We start from the raw sequence: 24,984 nt of genomic DNA, 5'->3' as shown, positions 1-24,984 counted from the left end.
GAACACATTGGAAATAACTCAGGGTTCAGTATCTTGCCCAAGGATGCTTTCGGCATGCAAACTGGAACAGCCAGCAATTCAACCACCAACCTGCTGTTTACCCTATGAGCCAGTCATAACAAGAACTAAAAACCGCATTAATTTCTTTTGCACACAGAGTCCCCTGTACACCCACAGACCAAAATGTGAATATTTCAGTTTATTAAAATGTAAAGTAAACATCAAATAATGAGGTTAAGCTTTTCTCTGTGCCCTTTTATTTTCACTGGAGAGAATGGGCATTTCGGTTTAAGGATTTTCAATGTAAATATTATTAAAAAGGTCTGATGAGACAGTAGATTAAATTCTAACAACTCTGAGATCTGGTCCCGCTTGATTCCTAGAAGCCTACCAACTGGAACAGTATGCTTGTGAAAGAAAGTCTTTGTTGTGGGTGAAACAATACTACAAGCTTTTTATATTTGAAAAAAAAAAACTTTTGTGGTTAATGATATGCAGGTTTTCAGTTGTCTACTTTTTTTCAAAGGCTATTGTTCAGTGATGGGCAATTAATTTTCCCATGGGACCACATGAGAAACTGGGACTGTTGTGGAGGGTCTCACCAATAAGTGTATAAAGAGATTACATTAATATTGAGCAGAATTGAGTTCAGTTTAATCCCCTGCTATAGCCATTAGTAGGAAAGAAAACAGCATCAAGTACTAACCTGCAGGGTTTATTTAAATACCTTTAAGCTGTCAGGCAGGCTATAAAAGCCTATTTTTAATTTGCTTCTTAGCAAAGACTGAAAATCTCACTAGAAAACATCTCTGGAATGTGACCTCTCACACTCAGAAAAATCGAAACCACAAAACAGTGCTGCCCCTCTTATCACCCAGCCTATCCGCTTGCTCAATGAGCCTGTGTAGCATCATCCAGGTGCGGCACTTCAAAACTAACAGGGGAGGGGGGCGGGATCTGAAACTGCAGGGGGTGGGGGCTCTGGTGGAGGTATTTCTGCCATCTTATTTGCGTGTCACAGAGACCCGGAGGAGGACCGGCACTGATCTGCTCTGACACAAACAGGTGAGAACACAATACGGCACAAAAATGGACTTCACACCCCTGTTCGTGGCCTGTGTGAGGAAGGCCTCATTACCAAATCTGAATTGCTTTCCTTTTCTATGAATAATGAATTTGACCTGCTTAATTGGGGCTGGCACATCTCCAGAAAGATTCATCACAAGAGATTAAAGCACTAAGCACAGGTCAAAATGTTAACAGGCGCTTGAAGAGAATACAGAACAGATGCACAATATGACAAGATGCAGAGAGACTGGGGAGAGCACGAGATACATTTGTTAATAGTGTTTACAAGCAGATTCGATTTTTGCACAAGGTTTATTGTGGAATGTCTTCTGGTATGCTCAAATGGTTTTATTCAGATAATAATAACTGTCCACATGTGTTAATAACAAAGCGTAAATGCTTCAATATCACTTTATCATGGTGGATGAGTTTTTTGTGTATAGGAATACAGCTTTACAGGTTGCGAAAGGGGGTGAGTTGGGAATGAGTGTAGAGTATGACAGATAAAACGTACAGAAAGTTTATCATCAAATATTTCCTCAGGTTGAACATCTGAGAAAACATCAGCAGCATGTCAAAAGGTGAGTATTTGATAAGATTAAACATGGAAGAAAAAACTATTTCTTGGTATGCAGTACTGATAAAAGTGTGTGTGTGTTGTAGATATTAACAGAAGCCAGGTGCTTCAAAACATCAGGGTGCGGTCTACATTAAAAAAGGACGGCAGCTGGATCCAAAGATCAAATGATGCCAAGAAAGAACAAGACACAGCGGGGTACTCACAGTGATTGAGATGCAACTTCAAAAATTGAGTTTTAAAATTTTGTTTTTTTTAATTGAAAGGGATAATTGAAGCTGTCCTGTCTCAGTGTCACAGCAACCTCTTCTGTGTTGCAGAACGAACACAGATGTGGAAACTAAACCTATTCCAGCTAGGAGTTCACAAGTCCGGTTGGCAGCCAGGAGATTTGAGTGAGTGCTGCAAAATTATTTAAAAAAAGAAAAAACACTTTTGAATGTAAACGTTGCTCAGGCACACCGGATTTAACTGACAAATACACAGAAATGGTAAAACAAACAAACAAAAAAAACAACAACTTTCATTTCTAAGGTTTCAAGCATCCGCACATATGAAAAATAATAGTCTAGTCCTTACCATGGCTTGGTAAATATAACTTCAGATGAACTTTAAAACTTCACATATTACAATATGGTTTTTTTTTTTAAAGACAACAACAAAGCAAAAATGCAGAAGTAGTGTGTGAAGAACTAAGTACAGCCTTATCACCAAATTCGCCCTAAGGTGCTTAGAGAAATCAAATCAGAGTCTATAGGCCTCAGTTAGCATGCAAAATGTTAAAATTTGTGACAGTGCAACCAGGAAAAGACTGAACAACAGAAGTGGAGATGTCTGACCATAGTGTGTAGTTTCATGTTTGGTAAAACACCCCCCAAAACAAACAAACAACAACAAAAAAAATGCACAAACATTTTATAGCAACTCTTAGGCATGTTGGTGGACGGGTGATGATTTGGGCTGGTTTTGCAGCCACATGAAGTGGGCACCTTGATATCACTAACTTGACCATGATGAACTCCTCTGTATACCAAAGTATTCTAGAGTCAAATGTGAGGGCATCTGTCTGACAGCTACAGCTTGTCCAAAACTGGTTCTTTCAACGGGACAATGAATCCAATCACATCAGCAACTCTATAACAGAATGGCTGAAAAAGAAAAAAGGCAACAAGTTAAAGAAAAGTGGACCAAAATTCCTCCGCAATGATGTGGCAGATTGATAAAGTCATACAGGAAGCTATTCAAGTTATTGTTGCTAAAGGTGGTTCTACCAGCTACTCAGTCACTGGTTGTTCTTTTCACACACTCCTTCTGCATTTTGGCTTAGTTTGTTTTTTTTAAACCGTGTAATACGTCACGCATTGTTGTTCGTCTGAGGTTGTATTTCAGAAACTTTAAGAGCATGATTTACTTTCAATATGCCCTCATATGTAAACCTCAGAACTGACAGAGGCCATAAATTTTTACCATGACTGTAAATCTATTTTTTTTAAAAGAAAAATAATGTAAAACTTAAATATTAGACCCATGTGTATGGCACCACACAGTGTGGTGGCAGTTCTGCAAGTTAAACTCAAATTGTCCTTTGACTGTGCTGTGTCATTGAATCATAACTAAAAATATTCCAGGCTTCAGGCACAAATCACCATCTGTGATATTAACATACAGTACAAAAACATTAACTTAGCCCTGGGCATCTGTACCGCATCCATAAAACTCTAAAGTACACTGCAGTGTGACCTACACTTAAGCTGGTTGATCAAACGTTAATCTTACTGGGGTGCTTCCCTGTAGGACACATGCGTATTTTTTCCTTGAATACTGTAGCAAAAGCTTTCTAGGGAACAACTTAACATATGAGATTGTTAATTATATGGTATGTGACAAATGTTTTTCCAGCTTTGTTAAAAAAAAAAGGTTAATGTTAATATTAATACCCCTGTGCATTAAAATTATGATTTTGATATAGGCATCCAATAATTATAGTCATATACAGAGTTATTTTATACAGGTAATAGAACAGAAAGATGTTCTTCTGCTTGGTTGCACAATATTTCTACTAAATAAAGGATACGTCAGCCTTAGCTGCCTGACTATTGTCGGCAAATGTATCAATTGCACTGACATTACATCACTCAGCCTGAACATGTACATAACACAGACACACACACACACTCAACTATGGCTACAGCAAAATTTTGTAAATTATCGAGGTTATGGACAAATTTTTGCTTCAAACACATTTAAAAATATCTTTATTCTAGATGTCTGACTTTTCCCCCTGAGATCACGTAGGGTTCATTCTTCCAGGTGAACAGAAAGAAGCAAATTATTTAAAAAGGTCTTGGGTTTACTTTTATATCAGTTTCTGTGTTCACAATTATTCAGGATACTTATGTTCACAGGCCACTTTATTATGTACACCTTGCTTGTACTGGGTTGGACCCCTTTTCCTCCAGAACTGTCTTAATTATTCATACCATAGATTCAACAACATGCTGGAAACCTTCCTGAGATTATGATCTACATTAACATGATAGCACAGTGCTGCCATGTGATTGGCTGACTTGATATATGCATTAATGAGAAGCTAAACAGGCGTACCTAACAAAGAGGCCAGTAGATGTAAGTAAAGGAACAACAGAATCACATGTACAATTTTAAACTATTTAGGGAAAAAAAGACAACAACCGTTGGAACCAAAAATGGACATATTTTCTTTGACCTCCAAAGAAAATCATGACAACAGCAGTAGGTGTATCATATTCTACAGCTGCATCATCTGTTGATGACACATCCTTCAATAAATGGTTCCAACTTCCACTCAAAATCAGTCTGGTAGTTAAGAGGCTTGATTGTGCTTCAGAGACATCTTGCACAGCATAAAGTGTAGTTATCAGACGTCTACAACAGATAACATATGAAAATGTGCCCAAGCTTTAAATCCATTCTTTTATCCGTTCCAGTGTGTTTGAGATAATCGAGTGAATTTGTCACATTACTTAGATACATAAAACAAATGACAGAGTGAAGCACCGGTGTTATATCTGTGCAGAACTGCTCGGGCAACTCACACCTCACAGCCTCCCCTCCCTCACTTGCTGTCAGAGACCACTAAACTGAAATCATGCCCCTTACCAATGATGGTTAGCTTCGCTACCTGACTGGCCAGCAATACCAAAAAAAGATGGCACTGAATATCTACAAATGTCCTTTTGCTCACAATCCCCTAGGCTGAAGCAACTTGTGAGTGCTTTGCAAGTGTTTTTCTTTTATGGGTCACTTAATTTAAATGGCTTGCCATCCAATAATTCACAAGAAGATGGAAGCATTTATGAAGAGAAATTACAGATTTTTGTTAAGCAGAAATATTTCCTCTATTTTTCTTTTAATATCCTTTTGAAAATCATGTTCACCTTGGGACTCCCAACCCATTGAAAACCACAGTTGTGCAGCATTCAAACATTATTACCAGATAACTAAAACTGAGCTCATTGTTGAGTAGTAATTAATAACAATGCAAGCCTTCCTCAAACAGGGCTCTCTGCAGGGAGGCAGCAGGAGGTGGTTCACTATATTAAAAAACAGGACTGTAATTAATTCAGTATTTTGAAAGACAGAACGAGCCTGTGTTCATTTCTGCTTTGCTCAATTATGCAGTCAATCACACTTTCATTTTTATAGCGATGAATTAGGAAGACGGCCCAGCATCTGTGAGGTCTCCTACAGTGTGCACTCCCGGCACTGGTGTTGACAAGGAGGGTGCAGCTATCTGGCCAGGGTGGTGGGCTGATATCATGTGTCTGTCACAGATGGTGAAGGGGTTCAGTGGGTAGATCCCAGATTTCCTAAAGCCTTCCTTCACAATTCTCACACCTTCCTCCTCCTTTGCTACCTGATATGTTCCTTTGAAAACCCCTGAGAACTCCTTTTTGCTAACTGCAAAGTGGGTGTCAGTAGTGTAGCCGTCGCCTAGGAATGAAGCAAAGTGCTGCTTGAGGACCACAAAGAGACCGTCATTGAGTGGCTGGAGGATGTGGGAGCAATGAGGTGGGAGGCACAGAAGAATGACATCCTCCTTACGAGCTGTTTCCACCACCTCCAGGTTCACGGGTGACTTGTGGCCATCGAAAATCAGCAGCAGTGGACGCTCCTTTGGTGCGTGCACGAGAAAATGTTTGAGGAACCATTTCTTAAAGAGGTCTGAATTGATACATCCCGAGTCTGACCACCCGTATAGGGCATTCGGTGGTCCTTGTGTCTTGTAGCATACTCCCCCTGGATAGGCCTTTGAGTAGATTATAAATGGGGGGATGTCCTCTCCAACCGCATTAAAGCAAGCCAAGACGGAGACATGGTCCCTGGAGCCTGGCGCTGGCTTGTAGCCTAGACCGACAGATTTGGGGAGAGTCACCCTCTTCCTACTCAGCTGAAAGTCTGTGTCATTGCAGTTGAAAATTTGGTGAGGCTTGTCTATGAGCTCATGAGCATCTACAACAGTCCTCAGGAGGTGAAAAAACTGATCTACTGCTTCCTTTCTCACTGACACAGTCCTCCCACGGACAACATTGTCTGCTGGCTGAATAGTGATGTTTTTCTCTTGTCTCTTTCTAAAATTGAGCCACCATGTCTGGCCCAGTTTGGAAAATGCCACCCTCCGGTGTTGCCGCTTATAAATTGACGATGCGAAGGACACCAGCTGCTGCTTTGTAAGTGGGAATCCATGCCTGGACATGTATAAGGAGAACTCGACCAACAACTCCTCATCAGCAGATGTTATAAGCTGAGCCGGGCCGCTACGGCTCCCAGGGGTCACCCGTCCACTGACTCTGTCCCCCAGTGAAGATTTAGGGACTCCAAACTCCTTGGCGGCTTGTCTCACTGTGCACCTGCCTGACTTGACCTCTATCAGTGCACGCTCCATGGCGTCCTCTGTCCACCTCTTCTTTTTCTTCCTCCCGATTTTATCAAGGTGATTTCTCGATGGCATTTTTCCCCCTAAGGCAACACAAGAAAATACTGAGATGAACCATACAAGTAAAAATCCGACAGCCACAAAGTGGCCTGGCTAAGCACCAAAAAGAATCACAAATCACATTGACATTGGTATAAGCTTACTAATTAAACACATTTTTACTTTACCAGAAATAATTGCTTTGTACTTTGTGTAGTTGGAGTTTATTGCAGTCCTTCAGCGCTCATGACAACCAGATATAAAAGGCTCGAGTTTGTTAGTTACCTATAAAGCTGACTTTATTAAACAGGTAATGCATTTTTAGATCTCTAAGCTCACTTCAATAAGAATAAAAGATCTTGCTATTTTTGTTGTTTTTTTTTGCTTAAAAGGGGCCCAAAGCGATGTTTAGAGCCTGCACTAATGTATTGAAATAACAAGGAACAGAATGCCATTTAAGATTTTATTTTTTTAACCGGGCCTAAAATAATATTTATGCTATATTTTGTTTTGAAAAACACTGTATCAGTGTTAAGTAACCTGATAGGCTTATGTCAAGTTTCTTTCAAAACCTGGTGGAAAGCATCGGGAAGTAACATTTTTGGAGGCACCTCGTTTAGCTCTAAAAATGATACAGCAGGCCACATGAATTTTCTATTAACTACTATTATGTTTTTTTTATTAAAAGTAAAAGTCGTAAAATACGAAGCGACTTACTCGTCTCGGACCGTGCTGGTATTATTTTTGATGTAAAACAGCAGACGTAAGGACTGTGGTGCTATTTTGAGACGATACTACACTTGAAAACAGCCCACCTGGGTAGTGTTGATTCCACAGTGGCCACTGATATGTCTGCTAGTTACAGAGAATTAAAATAATGCTGCTACATTTGACTATCGCCGTTAACTTTTCCGCTTAGCAATATGCTACTACTTTACGAAGCCGGGGAAAAGCGGAACAAGACCGGAAGTATTTCCACGACGCTTTCAAAGTAGAGGTATCAAGAAAATAAGAGCCCAAGCCTATGGAGACGCTGACCACTGACCAAATCAATAAATTGCACTACAGTGCCCTTGTAATGATAATCAGCTAGGCAGCATTGTTGTGAAAAAAAATATTTTTCTCCCTTCTTGATTTATTTATTTTATTTTTTGTACATATTTGTCACACTTACATGTTTCAGAACAACAAACAAATTTTAATATTAGACAAGGATAACCTGAGTAAATACAAAAACAGTTTTTAAATGATCCTTTCCTCTATTAAGGGGGAAAAAATGTCCAACACTACCTGGTCTTATGTGAAAAGTAATTGCCCTCTCGTTGTGCCACCCCTGGCAGCAGGAACTGAAGCGTTTGTGATACTGCAGTTCTTTTAATTTAGCCACACTGAAGGGCTGAACAGTCTAATAGAGAACATGCCAAAATATCTCAATTGGATGTAAGTCCCACTTTGTCTAGGCCACTTTAAAACCTTTCCAAAAGGGCTTGCTGGTGTATTTCACTTCTTATCCGTACCTTGTATATTTGTGCTGCTACATAAAGCATAATGCTTACATCATTGTTCCATTAATTTATCACACCACCACCACTGTTGATGTCTTGATGATTTGGTGTTCTTTTATGAATATATTAGAATTTATTCACGTATCTATCTATCTATCTATCTATCTATCTATCTATCTATCTATCTATCTATCTATCTATCTATCTATCTATCTATCTGTCTGTCTGTCTGTCTGTCTGTCTGTCTGTCTGTCTGTCTGTCTGTCTGTCTGTCTGTCTGTCTGTCTGTCTGTCTGTCTGTCTGTTTTTCTTTCCCAGATTATCCCAGCAAACACTGTTATGTTCTCCTTATTTGGAGTAAAACCAGAGACACCGCTATGAAGAGGCCTCATGAAGCTTAGCTTCCCCAAAGTGTTCTTACCAACACTAACCCAGCAAACACTGTTATGTTGTCCTTATTTGGATGTTCCAAAATTAAAAGTTGTGCTGATGTCTTAGCCATCTGCTGTACCTTTCGCCCTTTCGGCCTTTTACACATCTGTTCCCTGGGTCTGATGGTTCAAAGTCCATAAACATTTTCTATCAAGTCAGATTTTTTTTTTAACAGAAATAATAGAAATGCACTAAAAAGATAGACAAATGTGTGTATACTCGCTGTTTTAGATGACCGCAATTGACACAAGTCATAAACCTTCTGAATTAATAGTTCAGTTCACACACTCATGAATGACAAACACCACATGTTTTGCTGTCACTTGTTAAGCTGCAAAGGGACCATTACCTCACAGTTTGTTGTGTATACAGCATATTCTTCTGTATCAAGAGGCTTTGCTCCTGCGGGAAAAGTTAGATTTTAGTTTGTGTGTCTCTCATTTATTACCAGCCTCAGCCACCACTTCACTGCAACGTGTCTGGTGATATTTACACCATTAATAAACATTGTGTTGACATTTAAGGCCTTATTTGTTAGCTTTGTTTCATCAATCACTGACTTCACATGCTCAGAATGCTCATCCTTCAATGCAGGTTGCACTCTTCATACAAATTTTTTTTAATGTAAGTTATGGATGAACGTTGTTTATATAAGAGATTCTGAAACTCCCAGAATACTGCTGACGCTGTATTCATTAAGCAAGCACTATATATGATAGCTAATGATGTACATTTATATTATTGCTCACTAGAGACATCAGTCACTACTCTAATGTGGAGCATTTGGCTTAGACTTTATTTCTGAGCCAACATAGTTAGAAGGTGATGAAATCTCTTATTGGTTCTGAAGAAGCAATTAAGAAAATATAAGGCTTTCTCTTTTCTCTTCTTATTCGTACCTTGTAGAGCAATAGATCCTCCACCAAGTTCTCCTCTTCAAAAGGCAGAGGTCATTTCATCTGAAGGGTATGTTGGTGCTGAATGTAAATTAAACTGTGCAAAACCTGAGCAAATATTTACTGCTTCTCTGCAAATCTGCATATTTCAAGCTTAATCTCAGTTAAATCTGAACATTTAAACCAAATACTCAGTGCTTTATTTGTCTGTTTTAGGAATTCAGCTAATCAGGCAAGTGCTGAAAATATTTCAGCTCCGAAAGACACTCGGCCTGAAGGCTCAACAGTGAAGATAGAGTTAGTATACGAGACTATAACTGGAAGTGTTAAATTCAAAGATGCTGAGTGTTTGTTATTTTGCTTACAAATCAAATTTTTTGTTGCAAAGTGGGGAAGAAGTAACACTCTCTTTTACAGGCCTCAACCCCCCACAAAAGCACCTATTCAAAATATTAATGCACAGCCAGAAAAGACATTTACTGAAGCAACTGCAGAAAACACGGAACAACATGCTGATGCACCAGCTGACACCTGTCACAATGAGGATAAGGCCTCCGCAGATGCTGATGTGAAAAATCCCCCTGCAGAAATCTCTGCTGCGGAAGGCACAGTGAGAGAGAGTAGTGAGAGTAAAAGCACCGCTGGAGTCTCTGGAGAATCTGTAATCAAAACAGAACCGCCGAATACAACTAATTTAGAGCACGCAGGAGTAAACATGTATGGACCACCTGCTTTGGCAACATCGGGAAAAGAAGCTTCTCTCCAAGGCGGTGTGGAAACACCCGCTGTAAGTGATGCAACACCAGAAGAAGAAACTGCTCTACAACACAGCACCATATCAGTCACCGACACTCTGCCTGCACCATCTAGTCAATCCGATGCTGACACTGCCAAGGGTGTGGAGTTTAAAGTCGAGTGTGCACCACCCTCTGAGCCGGTTTTTAAAAGCGGAACTGAAGAGGCGGTTGAGCGCGAAGATGAAGGCACTGTTGTTGAACAAAGTTTTGATCCAACACCTAAGACAGCAGCAGACTGTGACAAAGAGTTGAACATTGAAGATGCCCTTGACCAAGTAGCTGCTTCAGATGCAGAAGGTGTTTTGGATAACACAGAGCACGCAGCTATTAGACTGACTGATGCTTCAGATGTGGAGACGGCCAAGGCTGAAGCTGTTCCTAAACCTGTGGAAGATCCAAGACAACCCCACTCTGAGGACTTCAAACCAAACCAAAAGTGTGATGATAGCCATATGTGAGTGTTTTTATTTAAAAAAAATAAAGGAACAGTAGAGTATTCAGTGTTGTTCGCATATTTTTATTTGAGCACTAAAATCATCCTCATTGTTTGTGACTGTTTTTGTAGTTCTGATGTGTCTCAAAAGCCTGCAGAGGACGTAAACTCAACAAAAACTCTGAATAAGCCCATGTAAGTTTCTCACTCTTACTGTACATAGTTATACAACACTCAAAAAATATCTATCCCTAAAATGTTGACATTAAGTAATTTGATTACATGTAAATTTTCCAAGTGGTTTAGTTACATACATTAAATGTAAAACGGTAATTTAATGGACTCTGGTCATGATTGTTATACATTCAGCATATCTTCCTTAATTGATGAAGTATTTGAATAAATTCACTTTTGATTTCATATATTTCAGTTACATTTAGTCAAAATTATTGCTTTGTGTTTATGAGAGCCAAGAATGTTTTTTTTTTAGTGTACATAAGTGTAAAAATGAATAAGGTTCATAACCTTTGCTTTGTTTTTTAACCACCTGCTTCAGTCATGGCAAATCTCCTTGTTACTTCTGCAACCAAATCATTAATGGAAATGTCAAGATCATGTTCAGTGAGCCCTCGATAAACTGCCACCCAGACTGTTTAAAGGTTTGTTATGTTTTCTTTTGTAAAAATGCTGTATATCTGTGCTTTTATGATATCCTTTCACTATCTCTCGTACATGAAATTAACACTGAGTATGCTTTTGCAGTGCGGGGTTTGTGCTAGGGCCCTTGGAGATATGCTGACCCCCATGTTTTTGAAGGACCAAGTGATCCAGTGTGGAGTGTGTTTTTCAAAAGCGGTTAAGAAATGATGCCTATCTGGGACAAATATGTTTCCAGAAAATAGTCCAAGCATACCTTGATGAATGTGCTGTCCATTATTTCCCATAACTTCCCTATCGACTTCTTCTTTCTTTCTTTTTCTGTCACAACTGTATCCAGTAAAAGGGCAGTATATTGTTATGATTAATGATTCTGCAATGAAAAGGATAAATTAAAAATACAGCAAAAAAAAAAAAAAAAAAATACCAGCAATGCAACTGTATATGGCTAGAATGAAATTCCACGCATCAGATTTAAATGTTTTAATGAGCCTTAATTTCAAATAAGCACACACAAGTCTAAGTAGCAGGGCTACACGCTAAACACCTGGAGACAAGTTACTGAAGCATCAACCCCTCTGCAACCTAAAACAGCTTATATTGGGCTGAACACCTTTTTATCCCACCTACCATGGTAGCATTTAAACGAAAGAGAAAAAAAAGAGACTGTATAAGTATGACTAAAAAGCACGTTTATTGTAAGTGAAAGCTCAACGGGAAAATTTGGTTCGTTCAGCCTCACTCGTTTTAGTTCATGCAGTTTTGAAGGCTGATAATAGAGAAGCCACAAAATCATACTGAGAGCCAATTTGGGTGTCAGTAACCACTGAATACTGTGCATGCAGTTATGACTTGCGAGGCAAGCTGTCATTGCTCTTAATTATTCATGAAACATCATAAATCACAATGAGCACCAACAAAGCCTCACACAAAGGATAAAGTGAGAGATACAACCAGCAATGGGAAAATGAACAACAAAGCTAAGAGAATCATCTTGAAAGGAGGATCTGATGCACAGGCCAGAGCTCATTGCTGGAGGTAAATTATCTTCATCTCTCTGTCTGTTGTTCATACATAATAGTGATGAGAAACTATTTCTGTTATTGGAAAGGTTTAAAGAATAGCAGGCAATCCAGGTTTGGAGGTTGCCGTTTTCCAGAGGATGAATGTAGGCTGACTGTCCATCTCATAGTCGGACAATGGGGTTAACAGAGAAAACTGAGGCGCTGCACTTAGCGAATGCCTTTTCTGCCCAGGAACCGCAGAACTGCGTAGTTGTAGGTGGTGGCAACCAGATACAGGAACTAGAGTGAGTGGAAGAATTAATGAAATGAAAAAAATAATCAGCTTCTACACATAAACGAGTACTGTAAGCATTTTTTTTGCAAGCAGACAATGAATATTCATTTGTCTCCAAGAGGAGAAGTGATCAGTATAATGCTTTAATCATCCAAGATAGAAAGCAAACTTTAATAGTCATCTCTGACTGTGTGTAGTCACGAACAGAGTTTTGGTTTAGAGAAATCCACACGTTGAAAATTCATTTATTTCTGCTCAATACAAACAAGGTGACTGGAATTTTTTTGCGTGAAGATCATAGCATTGAAAACTGACATTGACAATGTGTCGCCGTTCCTCCAAATAATTCACATACTTTGCTGTGTACAGTGTTAATCAGAAGCGGTTCCACTCACAACACCATTCAAAATGATACTTTAAACAGTAAAAGCAGCTCTGTTTCTGGAAACTCATTTTCAAGTGCCTAGATTGAGAAAAAACGTTTATCGGATGTACCAGTGATGGTGTTTTTCCTGCTTCATCATAACATTATATAATATGATAAATGTAGATAATACGATAAAACATATATATCATATTAATGTATGTCCAGGATGAACACTAAAACTGGCCAATCATGCTGTTGTGATGTCACAGCATTGCAATTTAGGGGGGAAAACAATAAAAAGATGCCCGTGTTCAAATATGACCCTCTTGTGGAATAAATGGTAAGCATTTCAAGGGTTTTCTTTATTAATGAATGCAATAAAATATATATATTATCAAGATAGGCTTGCTGCCAGCCAGATTTAGGTTACTTGCATTGGTTTGGTAATGATAGTTTTTAAAGCAATAGCTAACTTCTTGACCTGTGCTAACTGAACTCTCAGAAAATATTGTTGGTCACTGGCAATATTAATCCTTGACAAGCACTATTATGATGACGTAGGAAAAACACCAACACCGCAGAGTGGTTTCATTTCAAAATTTAAATTTGATTCAGCTGTTTAAATGGAGTTAGCTTAAATGTCCTAGAAATAATGCAAAAATAGCTCACCAGTGCTAACAGAGTGATCCCAGCACCGGCAAATGCAGCTATGTACAAGTCATATGTGACATAGAACTGGAAGACATAATAAAAAAAGGTTAGCTTGAAACACATGCAGGGTGTTTAATCAAACTCGTGTGTGTTACTGTGAGCTCTCTCATATGCACGTTGTCTTGCTAATAATTCAAAACAGATTTTATGTCGATTTTGATCAGTGATTTTAATGTGATGATGCCAAAATGCTATATCGAACTGTATAAAGACTCTACTCACTTCACTAGTTTTGCAGATTGCTGCTAAGGTTGTCCCACAAGACTTGCCTGGCATTGCATTCCAAGGAAGCAGACCTTAAATGGAGACATAACATAAGTGAGAAACCTCATACTATGGCTGAATTATGATGAGATTTGATGATCCGTGTATGCTCTGGCTTGCCTGAAGCATGTCGGGGAAACTATAGTGAAGAAATGACCATAAAGGTGTAGTTCTCTTCATTATTTCCTGACTAATATAGCCATCAGTCTAGCAGCCACTACACGGTGATTAATTGCTTTCAAGGGCGCATTAACATTCCCATCAGGGGGACCATGTGGTCAGTAGTTACACGAGCAACGCACCATACTGCCTGGCGTCCATGCAGATCCAGCCATGCTGATTAATGCTGGGGGTTGATTCAGACAGGATGTTGACGGTGTGGCAGGTCTGCTCCATATTGAACAAGAAGAAGACTGGGATAGCACTGAAGGCAAACACCGCCAGCCAGATGAAGGCCAAGATGTACGTCACTATGATGAACTGTTGTAGCAAAAAAGTGCAGCACACAAGGTCACAGAATCGCAACACAGATGCTAATAGATACTTTCCGCGTGATAAATGTGGTGTCATTAAATCTGTAATGAACCATAATTCATGTGGAAATTGCAGAAACAAAGAGCATATTTATTAGACTCAAAACAAGCCAGAATTCAGCATCTCAACAATGTTGACACCTCACATTTCCCCTCCCTCTTCATTTCCTCGCTCCCTCCTCCTCCACCCATGTGCTCACCGTCAGGCTGAGGCAGCGGCCGCACTGGGTACTCCTGAATTCGCCGAAGGTCTGTTTGACAGCACTTGTTGTGTAGAAGCCCTCAGCCAGTAGCAGGATACCATAGAGGAAGAAAAATGAAGCCAGACCATAGATCACGTACTGGAAGTATTTGATACTGGAACAGTCACAGAGAGAAGTCAGTCAATTAGTTAAAACAAAGCAATGCCAGAGACTTAGAAAAAAGAAGCCACAACTGATAGAAGTTATTGAAAAATCACTCACAAAGAGGCCATGACCACATAGTCCTGAATGTTGCGGGCAAAGTAAGTCTCAACGAGGACTTCGGTTTGGGTCAGCGCTTCGTGCCCGCAGCCACAAAATAATGCCATGCCAGCATAGCACAGCAAGGTGGCCACCAGGGATGGGTAGGGCACTGCCCCAATGCACCGGATACAGCAATCATAGCAACCTGAGGGGGCATAATATATCAGCACACAGGCGGCACACACCGCACATATAACCACACAGCACATCTATGCCACAGTGGGGGACTCTTTCACCCAGTGGGGGAGCTATGAAAAAGGCCTCGCTTTGTCTGAAAATCCATGAGCATACACCAAAACCCCAACAACAGGCAAGAAAGCAAAAGAAAAAGACCAAGAAAAAAAAAGAAGATAAATTAGACAGCAGTGACAAACAAGAGTTCAAGCAGCGTCTCCCAATAAAGCGTCCAAACAAAAGCAGCCAACACGGACTTTATAGCAATCTCACGCACTTCTTCCAGAGCAAGCTGAGCTGTTGAAGCAGGTAGCAAACATCCAAAGTGTTAATAAATGCATTGCCAGAAATGGGATAGAGGAAAGCACCTAAGGCTTTGCAAAGCCAAGGCTGCCTGACCGGAAACATTTGCTGCTTCTGATGCTGTACTCCGCTATAAGAAAGGTTCCAGTGCCAACAAGTGTTGTACAGAGCTCTCTACAAGGTATTGCTACTGTAAAATAAGCCTCTCAGCGCTGACTTCATCCAGTATGTGAAAGCTCAAATGCTTGTGCCAACACCTCACAGCTCTGCTCTTACTAAATCTGGTCCAGCCCTCTTTGTCCAGTGGTCACAGGCGTCACCAGGCGATTGAGGGATGGTGGTGAAACGCTGGCTTCAGGGGGCCCAAAGAAAGAGCATCTCTTTGTGGCAGCAGATACAATATCCATTGTATCTGCCATGATTGGGAAGGAACAAAGGCCAGTGATGTCAAACAAAGACCATGGTGCCACAATACACACATATAACGTAATGGCGGAGGGGTCACCGGGACCGTCTCTCCACCACTGCCAATGTCACTACTCAGGGCCTCCTCCCTCCACAGCTGGCTGAGACTGGTACCATGGCACCGAGTGTCAATGTCGGTGGGGGCCGGGTTCAAGTGTTTAAAGAGTGGGTGGAAGCATTATGAAGGAGAGGGGCAATTTGAATATCTTCACTACAACAACAATAGCAAGCCCAACTCAAAATTAGTTAGGCCCAGACATCCCCAAACATGTCTATTTCTGCATTCATCTTTTGCAAGATCTTTTGGTTTTTAGTTGGAAGGAAGAGAAACTGTGAGTTAAACAAACTGTTACTAAAATATAAATAGTAACAGCAGGAAGACTGTTAGTCCCAAAAATGATAGCGCCTACGGACGCCCACGCTTAATCTGTGCCCGGCTGCAGCAGTAGTTGTATTGATAGAATAATAAACGCCACAAAAGCCTCAGTTTGAATTTCAGTGCAAAGTGCATCAGTGCATTTGCAGCAGATGTCAGGTAATTACTGAAATCTCCAAAGCTGCTTCAAAAAAAACCCAAACAAACATGCAGAATTTCACTCAGAGGCTATTTGCAAGTGAGAACATGTTTAGCAGAAGTTGTTTGCGTCCACAATTCTCTTGGAAGTGTGACAAAATATGCCCGTGACACATGTGGGAGTATTTGACCTCTTTCACATGAGTGACCTGGCATGGCCTTGGCATGATGAGAGTTGCTGCCCAGCTCTGTCATGCCACTCTGATTCCACTCTAGTTTACTGCTGAAAGAGATTAGAGCAGGTGACAAGAAGGTAAATAATCCTGGCAGCGTGCACGTGTTTTTCTTTTTGGTCTTTTGAAATCACCATCATATGTTAACCTGCATCATGTGTTAGAATCAAGGGGCAAAAAGGGAATTAGTGGTAAATCAAAAAATGGGTCTAGAAATGCTTTTGATGAATTAAAACAGAGGATTAATTTGCAGCAATTCTTCCCTCAGACTTGATATCAAAGGACATCAAAGGTAACATTAGTACTGGTTATTGAAATAGACTTTTTAAAAAAATTTTTTTTATAAATCCCATCAATAACAAATGATAAGAACCATTAGAAATTCTGTGCACTCACCCATGTCCGGAAAGAAGTGTCAGGTTATTGAAGTTTTGCTGGGTGGCTTTGTGACTGTGATATGAGGATATGAGAAGTTATTCGCCGCCACCCCTATATGAATCTAACTCGCGCTTTTGTCTCATCAACAATAGATAGACCACATCTCCCCGAGTCACATCTTAAAGTCACAAAGACCCATTTCAGCTGCCAGTCATTATTTAAGGAGCCACGGGGAACAGAGAGTGGGCCAAATATTCTAACACGAACTTTCATCTTGGTATCTTCTTCCTTTTACAGCATTTTCATTTCTTTTCTTTCCCTGATTCTATCATAACATATGTGGGTAATTTAATAAACATGCCAGCTTTTACATGCACACTTTACACTTTTAAGCATTCAGTAAAATAACAACTCAGCTATTCTGCGATCTACATTTTTTTTTCTACATGTTTTTATCTCTTTACACACGCTTTTGATAAGTCATCTGTTTATTGCACACACCCCATGTCAGACATCAGCACCACAGGTAACAGGTCTCGTGGCTTATAAGTCCATTTGTGCAGAACACTTAAAGATAAGAAGCACGCACAGACAGAAGAGGAAAATAAATCTAAACCTCAGTGACTGACATTGACGAAGTTGAGTAACAAGGGTGACATTGATGGTTGGGTCCAGCTGCTGTCCTCCTTCCCTCCCTCCCTCATGTTTGACCCAGTTGATGTCAAAGCTGGGTTCACTACAAAGGCGCCAGTGTGCAGCAGGAGAAAACACCATGCTTTTTTTTTTTACGAGAGAGTGAAAATCCTCACCCTCCTTTCATTTGCCATTTAAAGCACACAGTGCACAAGTAGACGTAATCAAATATCATCATCAAAAGACACAAATGATCACACTATTATATCACATTTAATTACCAGGAATTAAAAAGGGAATGCTTTAATTATTTTGGAGAAACAGCACTTTATATTATTATACAGTTATCTATCCATCCATTCGCTTCTGCTTATCCAGGGGGTGCTGGAGCCTATCCCAGCTGTCATAGGGCGAGAGGCGGGGTACACCCTGGACAGGTCACCAGTCTGTCGCAGGGTAACACACAGGGACAGACAACCATTCGCACTCACATTCACACCTATGGGCAATTCAGATTTTCCAATTAACCTATCCCCACAAAGTACATGTCTTTGGACTGTGGGAGGAAGCCGGAGTACCCGGGGAGAACCCACGCAAACCTCACACAGAAAGACCCTGCTGATGGTAGAATTGAACTCAGGACCTTCTTGCTGTGAAGCAACAGTGCTAACCACCATGCCACCGTGCTGCCTATACAGTTATCTAGTTGTATTAGTTATTGGGACTGCTAGAGATGCAGTGCAATTTTTACCAACTCACCGGATCCTGTAAAAAGCTGGAGGGACTGCTGTGTTCCCGACCCAAAAAATAAATAAAAAAATCACTCCTCCTCAGACAGTTCCTTCAAATATAATCGGCTTCTGGATGCTGAAATTGTTTGGTTTAACTTTCCATTCTGCAACCTTTCTCAAAGCAATTACAGATCAAGTGATTTGTTTAGAAAGGATTCATGACACTGGCTCTGATACACTTAAAGTGCAGGGAAGTGACGCCTTTGAAGTCTCTAAGAAGACATATGAGAGAATGTGAAAGAGAGACAGACAAGAAGCATTAATTAACCTCTGTACTGCATATGAGTGTGTACAATGGCTGTCAGCTTTGCTTAATGTTGACAATCAAAGGACGGGGATTAGGTAGGGGGACTGGATTTAGACGCTTGCTGTCTTGGGCGGCATGAAAAGAGACTTTATTAATAAACTGCATTCCACAAAGCTGATGCAGATGGTGGCCGGTGATGTTACCATAGATCATATGATAAATTATTCGGTAGCAGTTAATAAGTCTGCGTAACAGCCTCTGGTTAATGCATGAACTGATATTTTAAGCAAACATATTACTGCCCAAGCGTTCAGCTAACGTGCAAATGTTATAAAGGCTATTTTGCATAATCACATAGGAAATTGTAGCTATATTATTATTGGTCCTACTCTGCAGGGTATGTTAAAATAATGCAATGTAGGCCTATGAGACAGTCTAATTGATATGACACTTTTATAACTGACTGCCTAGGATAGATACACTTGCCAGTATTTACACACTGAACATGGTAATATGCATGTTTATATAGAGGGAGTGGAGAAGTGCCCTGTAAAAGTATTTACATAATCTCTTATCGCCGTTGTCATAATGTGTGTCGTGTTATCTTATGAAAAAACCAAACAAACAGCTCTCAAACAAACAAACAAGCACTTGGAGGAGAAAAACAAGTCAGGCTCAGTCGGGAGTGACTTCAGTGCCAAAGGCCTCCTGTGGCGAGGGTTAAATTATTTATTTTCCCAGATGCTGAAGTAAGGATGGACTAAGCTTCCCTCCATGTTTGTTTGATTATCTTTAGTGATCTCAGACTCTTTCAGCTGGGTATTTGGGATATGAAACCAGCCAGTGTGTTTTAACATGATTAAAAGATGAAGCCTAAAACAGCAGCAGTAGCAGGAACACCTAAGGAAACATGACGACTGTAAGGAATGTGTTGGTGGTTTTTCTAAAGGTGTGTAGGGGAGACCGGGGATAGTTGTAACATTTTTGACATTTCTGTCTGTAAATTGAAGCTCTTTTAAGGTAGTGGATTCAAAATGTAATGCAAAGTATTTACATGTCTCTGCTATTAAATAGTGCAGCTATTTTCTCTGCAGCACAATTACCCATTGCATGGTATGGTCTCAAACACGAAGAGTGAAATGTTACAATTAACCCCATAGTCTGGGTTAGTTGTAACATATCCTGGGGTAAAATGTAACACAATGAAAAAAGGGTACTAACAAAACATTAACATGTAATCTTTGTTTATTCAACACATGAATGCACTTACATCCATTTATGTAGCTCTGTGTGTGTGTGACAGAATGCAGAAATCTAGCTTTTGAACATATTCCAACCCCCCAAAAAAGACAAGTTATGGAATTTTCTGCAACTGAATATTTCATTAATTTTGGTTGGTCTTCCTTGAGTTTGGCCTCATTGGCTCAGTGGGCATTATAACCTACAACTCTTGCACCAATTTTGAACATAACAATGAAGCTGAAAAAATGTAGTTGTTCACCAGCATCGCAATTCCATTACTTTTTATCATGGCTTACCTTTGTGTGGTTTGCAAAGTGCTTCAGAAAGATGAGGAAATCTGTTTCTTGCACCCATCTTGATTTATTTCCACTACCAGTACTTCCTACTGGTCCATCTCTGACACAGTGGTCTGCATAATGTATGTGTGGGAACACAAACAGTGGAGGAATTGTGTTGTCAATGGCATTAACTGCATATACAAATGCGACCAGTGAACCTCTCTCTGCTGATGTCGTTGCCCCAACTTGTTTAATATAAGTTAAAGTAATAGTGTGGTAAGTTTTAACATCTGCATTATTGTTACAACTAACCCAGACTGTTGCTGTTACAACTGACCCAGACTCCTATAGCCACGAACTAGCTAACATTACAGCCAACGGCTAAAACATTAGCACTAAAGACCTACGCAGAATATATCCCCATAGACATACAAATAACATAATTTAAGTTTGATGAGTTTAACTGCAAAGCAGATAATGTTATTAGAAATTGAAATAAAGTAGAAAAACGTACTTTTTGGCATACAAATTACTTTTTTTCATGTTAAATTGTCTGTGTTTGACAAAATGTGCTGATTTTCCACATGTGATAGCAGAACTGAGTTGGGCATGCACAGGATGAGTCACATCATTTGAAACTTAGCCCTGATTGGAGAAATTGGAAGTGTTACAACTGACCCACGTTACAACTATCCCCGGTCTCCCCTACCAAGCAAAGAAGATGAAAAGATGAGATCTGGATAATTTTAGTATTCTCAACGCTCCACATGCTGGACAAAAGTGCCAATTCATCAGTCAGTGTCTGATGACTACTGGCTGCATTGCCATAGTGTTTGATAGCGAACGCTAGATACAATCATAATCTGTATATAAATGATGGATGTAGATCTGATCATTTATACAGTGCACAATGTGTTACACTCAAGATAACTTCTGTGTATTAGTGCAATAGCTCTTGGCTCTCTAGTGTGGTGTCTTTTGTGTTATTTCTGGCATTGCTGTTCATGCTCTGTAAAGATATGCTCTTATATAGATGTCAGGAGTTTATAAACAGTGTCCTGTGGCTATCATGTTGGACCTCTGGTGAGTTCACAACATCCCAGTGGACATAACAAGACCTCCAGGCTCACCATAGGTTGTTTTGGGGTCTGCCAAGCAATGAAGGTGCCATAAAGAGAGGAAGGCAGAAGCAGGGCTGCCAGGCGGATCCATACACAAAGCCACATGGGTGTATTCAAACATCAGGGATGCATACAGCACTGTGACCCTTCCACAGTTGGGTCTGTCAGACCATCTTTGATTACTCCTTCCCCTAGCACGCAGCCCTCAGGAAAAAACAAAGCCACACATAATGATCATCAAAACCTCCCCAGAGGGCTCTATCACTGAGCTACAGGACTGCTTTGCACACACTAAATGGGAAATTTTTCAAATATACACAAACTGTGCTGCATCTCCACCTGTGTTATTAAGCACATCAGCGTTTTTTCTGACAAGAAACCCTGGATAACTAAGGAAGTCCAGTCTCCCTTGAGGACTGAATGATCTAGCCCTCATGTCCGTTCGAAGACAAGATTGAAAAGTGGCATCAATCAGGCCAAACAGGACTGTAAGAGGAAAATTGAGGTCCACTTTACTGACAATAAACTCAGGCAGGCTTGGCAGGACACACATCACTAATCACAAGGACAGCAATCTCAAACTCAACAACATGAACACTTCCCTGGTAGAGGAGGTAAGCTGCTTTGCTGGCTTTGAGGTTAAAAGACCCAGTTTGGGCCCTCCATCTACACCTACTACCACTGTACAGGAGTGTGATGTGAACCTCATGTTTAGATTGGTAAACCCAAGGAAGGTTGAGAAAAGCTTCTAGCTCAGACAAGGTACCCAACAAAGTGCTCAAGGCGTGTCCCAGTCCAGACCTCAGCATTTTTCACCACTACATCTTTAACCCTTGCACAAATCATTATCCCACCTTGCTTGAAGTCATCTGTCATCAATCCAGACTCAAGGAAAGCTTCTGACTCCCTCACTGACTACAGGGAGACCTGTTGCCCTAACATCTACAATCCTGAAGTGCTTTGAAGGGCTGGTATCAAATCACATCAAAGCCTGTCTTCCACTGACTCTTGACCCACATCACTATGCTTACAAAGTGAACAAATCCACAGAGGATGCCATTGCGACAGCTCTCCACTCCACCTTGAATCATCAAATGAATCAAAACATGTGAGGATGCTCTATGTTGACTATAACTCAACATTAACAGCATCACGCCATAGAGCCTGATCAAGAAGCTGGCTGAGTTTAGTCTTTCCTCTCCTACCAAACACTGCACCTCAGTCCATCCCATTAAAACCATTATTAAATTTGCTAATGTCACCACACTAGTGGGACTCATATGAGCGGCAGATGACTCTCTCTACAGGGCTGAGGTCCATCAACTGGTCATGTGGTGTTCAGCAAACAATCTTGCAAAAGAAAACAAAATAAATCATAGACATCACGAAGAGCAGAGGCTCGCTCGGTCATCAGTGGAGACTCTATTGAGAGGGTCCATGTTTTTAAATTTTTTGGGACCTTTATTTCCAACAATCTCACCAGGCCTCCCGCAGTGCAGGACATTAAAAAGGCTATCCAAAGAAAGTACAAAAGATCACTGGCTGTATCCCCTCTATGGAAGAGACTGCAAGAGAGAGATACCTCTCAAGAGCCTTCAGGATCACTAAAGAAACCTTCCACCAGGTCACTTGCTGTTTGACCTGCTTAGACCCTACATGTCCAACATGAGTTTTTCTCTATGTGTAAACATTGTTCTAAATTAAACATTATTATTGTGAGGCAATTGGACTCATTCATATTCATAAATATTTATTGTCTTCTCCTGAAAGGGTTTGGTTCACTGTGTAAAAACAGTTTTTTTGTGTGAATGTCTTTGTTGGCAGAAATATCTATCTATCGCCTTAATTTCTTGTATTAGATATTGCAATGACAATAAAAGGCAATCTGATTCTGATTCATAGATTGGACATAGATGGACTTAGACACCATGGCATGGTTTGTGTCTCCACTGTGGTGTATGGAGAGATTTTTCTTTCCGAGGATCTCTTCTTTCTAAGAATCTCTCCTTTCTCCTTTAATTAGTCATTAATGTGTGGCTCTTTTCCACAGTGTTTCTCTTGTCCTGTCGCCTCACACCCCCAACCGTTCACAGCAGATGGCTGCCCCTCCCTGAGGCTGGATCTGCCAGAGATTTCTTCCTGTTGAGAGGGAGTTTTTCCTTCCCACCAACACTAAGTGTTTGCTCATAATTGGATTGTCTGATTTTTGTGATTTTCTCTTTAGTATTGTAGCACCTTTACAATATAAAGCACATTGAGACAACAGTTTTTGTGATTTGGCGCTATATAAATAACACTGAATTAAATTGAACAGACACTTGGAATGCAAAACGGAGCAAAATGGAAATAATGTTTTATTCAATTAGAGTCAAAACAAGTGAGTGAACCCAAAAACTCAGTAGGAGTTATTACATATGTCAAAGCTAAAGGCTGTTTTCTCATAGACCTCTATAGGGCTGGAAGTGTTTTCACAGACACAAGTATTGGCCCCACTGGTTATTAGAAAGATTGTAGTTTTAAGGGATATCTGTGGTGGTTTCACTTTTCAGACCCAGACGCTAGGCCAACCCATTATATTATCTATTACACTCGGAAAAGATAACCAACATAGCATATATAAGTTACTGACCTAGTAATGCTTTAGAGAGAACAAATCAACATAGATAGTCTAATTTTAACCCCAAGCCTTATCTAAACCTAAATTAACCTCACATCTTTTAAATTACTTCACTGGAAATAATCGAGATTCCACTTATTCAGCCTCACATTCAAACTATTTAACAATACTGGACTTTAAAATCCAAATTATAACTGAACTGGAGACATCTTTTTTGCAACTCATCAGAAAACACTTCAGCTGGAGAGTTAGGTGTGCTGAAATAGTGTCAGCTGATGCAGCATCCAGCTGCTAGCCTCAAGCAAAGAAGAGAAGCCAGTTACAGAGGTCTGTTGATCTCACTTCTTTATCCCCAGATTTTCAAATATCTTACATGAATTTTTTTTAGCGGCTTACCAAGGTTTTAAAAAACACTCCAGGAACAGTGTAACAGTGTAAATGCAGCACAGTTCCCCTGTAACTGCATCTCTAAGGCTAATCATGACCTAGATATTATACAGCTTAGGTCTACCTTTCTTGACATATACGATTTATAAGTTGTCATTATACCTGCTTTTTCCCTATAAATAGTGTTCAAATCCCAGATTCGGACAAGACTCATCTTTAGTTCCAAAAATCTTTTAATAGCCATCTCATTTAGATTACCAGTAAACAATTTTATAGGTTCAAAGAACTCAAATCGCAAAGCTTGAGGTCCATCGTGTCCATTCAGTACAGAAAGACCCCTGGGTTTAGCTTGACAAGGGGTCCAAACCACTTGGAGAGGGAGCAATATTCTGCAAGTTTCATAAAACTGCTTTTTAAATGTGAATAACTGAATTGGTATACATACAGTTACAATGTAATTACAGTCATCTCTCTGAAGACCTTACAGTAGGCTTTTCATAAACAAACGACAAATAAAATGTTGGTCTAAGTTTATTCTGTACAAACAAGCCAAGCCAAAAGAACCATGAGTTTGGTTAGAGTAGGAAAAACACATCTTAAGC

The 24,984-nt window shown here is 40.1% G+C and overlaps 3 protein-coding genes across 5 annotated transcripts; 1 reads left to right on the top strand and 2 right to left on the bottom strand.

Moving 5' to 3' along the window:
* Window positions 1–998: 998 nt before the first annotated feature.
* LOC146699962 (uncharacterized) lies at window positions 999–12,272 on the top strand. Its single transcript, XM_085469913.1, has 10 exons — window positions 999–1,065; window positions 1,612–1,649; window positions 1,732–1,843; window positions 1,966–2,040; window positions 9,443–9,502; window positions 9,649–9,729; window positions 9,850–10,683; window positions 10,795–10,857; window positions 11,219–11,321; window positions 11,425–12,272. Exons 2-10 carry the CDS (start codon window positions 1,640–1,642, stop codon window positions 11,527–11,529), a joined length of 1,443 nt encoding a protein of 480 aa, XP_085326039.1. The 5' UTR covers window positions 999–1,065; window positions 1,612–1,639; the 3' UTR covers window positions 11,530–12,272.
* On the bottom strand, window positions 3,884–7,571 carry LOC146699963 (uncharacterized). Of its 2 annotated transcripts, none has more exons than XM_085469914.1 (2): window positions 7,317–7,571; window positions 3,884–6,643 (listed from the first exon to the last, which is right to left on the bottom strand). In XM_085469914.1, exon 2 carries the CDS (start codon window positions 6,633–6,635, stop codon window positions 5,337–5,339), a length of 1,299 nt encoding a protein of 432 aa, XP_085326040.1. In that variant the 5' UTR covers window positions 6,636–6,643; window positions 7,317–7,571; the 3' UTR covers window positions 3,884–5,336. The 2 variants fall into 2 exon arrangements, with proteins under 2 accessions (XP_085326040.1, XP_085326041.1); XM_085469915.1 differs by having other exon boundaries at window positions 7,415–7,571.
* plp1b (proteolipid protein 1b) lies at window positions 11,788–17,223 on the bottom strand. 2 transcript variants are annotated; one of them, XM_085469917.1, is made up of 7 exons: window positions 17,085–17,223; window positions 14,958–15,144; window positions 14,694–14,850; window positions 14,263–14,440; window positions 13,919–13,992; window positions 13,655–13,720; window positions 11,788–12,623 (listed from the first exon to the last, which is right to left on the bottom strand). In XM_085469917.1, exons 1-7 carry the CDS (start codon window positions 17,086–17,088, stop codon window positions 12,552–12,554), a joined length of 738 nt encoding a protein of 245 aa, XP_085326043.1. In that variant the 5' UTR covers window positions 17,089–17,223; the 3' UTR covers window positions 11,788–12,551. The 2 variants fall into 2 exon arrangements, with proteins under 2 accessions (XP_085326043.1, XP_085326042.1); XM_085469916.1 differs by lacking the exon at window positions 17,085–17,223 and adding an exon at window positions 15,542–15,775.
* Between the last annotated feature and the right edge of the window lie 7,761 nt (window positions 17,224–24,984).

This window comes from Copadichromis virginalis, linkage group LG10, assembly GCF_057382275.1.
Source record: "Copadichromis virginalis isolate Kocher_CV1m ecotype Utaka linkage group LG10, C_Virginalis_male_GT1.1, whole genome shotgun sequence".
Lineage (NCBI taxonomy): Eukaryota > Metazoa > Chordata > Actinopteri > Cichliformes > Cichlidae > Copadichromis > Copadichromis virginalis.
The sequence above is the reverse complement of the archived record's forward strand: the minus strand, read 5'-3'. Positions and strand labels throughout refer to the sequence as shown.

Bases quoted from the DNA above. Each gene is read 5' to 3' on its own strand.
- LOC146699962 (XM_085469913.1), top strand. The intron at 10,684-10,794 runs GTGAGTGTTTTT...CTGTTTTTGTAG, and splicing joins AAGTGTGATGATAGCCATAT to TTCTGATGTGTCTCAAAAGC. The intron at 10,858-11,218 runs GTAAGTTTCTCA...CACCTGCTTCAG, and splicing joins AAAACTCTGAATAAGCCCAT to TCATGGCAAATCTCCTTGTT.
- LOC146699963 (XM_085469914.1), bottom strand. From the start codon at position 6,635: ATGCCATCGAGAAATCACCTTGATAAAATCGGGAGGAAGAAAAAGAAG.
- plp1b (XM_085469916.1), bottom strand. From the start codon at position 15,581: ATGTTTCCGGTCAGGCAGCCTTGGCTTTGCAAAGCCTTAG. The intron at 13,993-14,262 runs GTGCGTTGCTCG...TCTCCATTTAAG, and splicing joins CATGGACGCCAGGCAGTATG to GTCTGCTTCCTTGGAATGCA. The intron at 12,624-13,654 runs GTGAGCTATTTT...CACTCACTCTAG, and splicing joins GGATCACTCTGTTAGCACTG to TTCCTGTATCTGGTTGCCAC.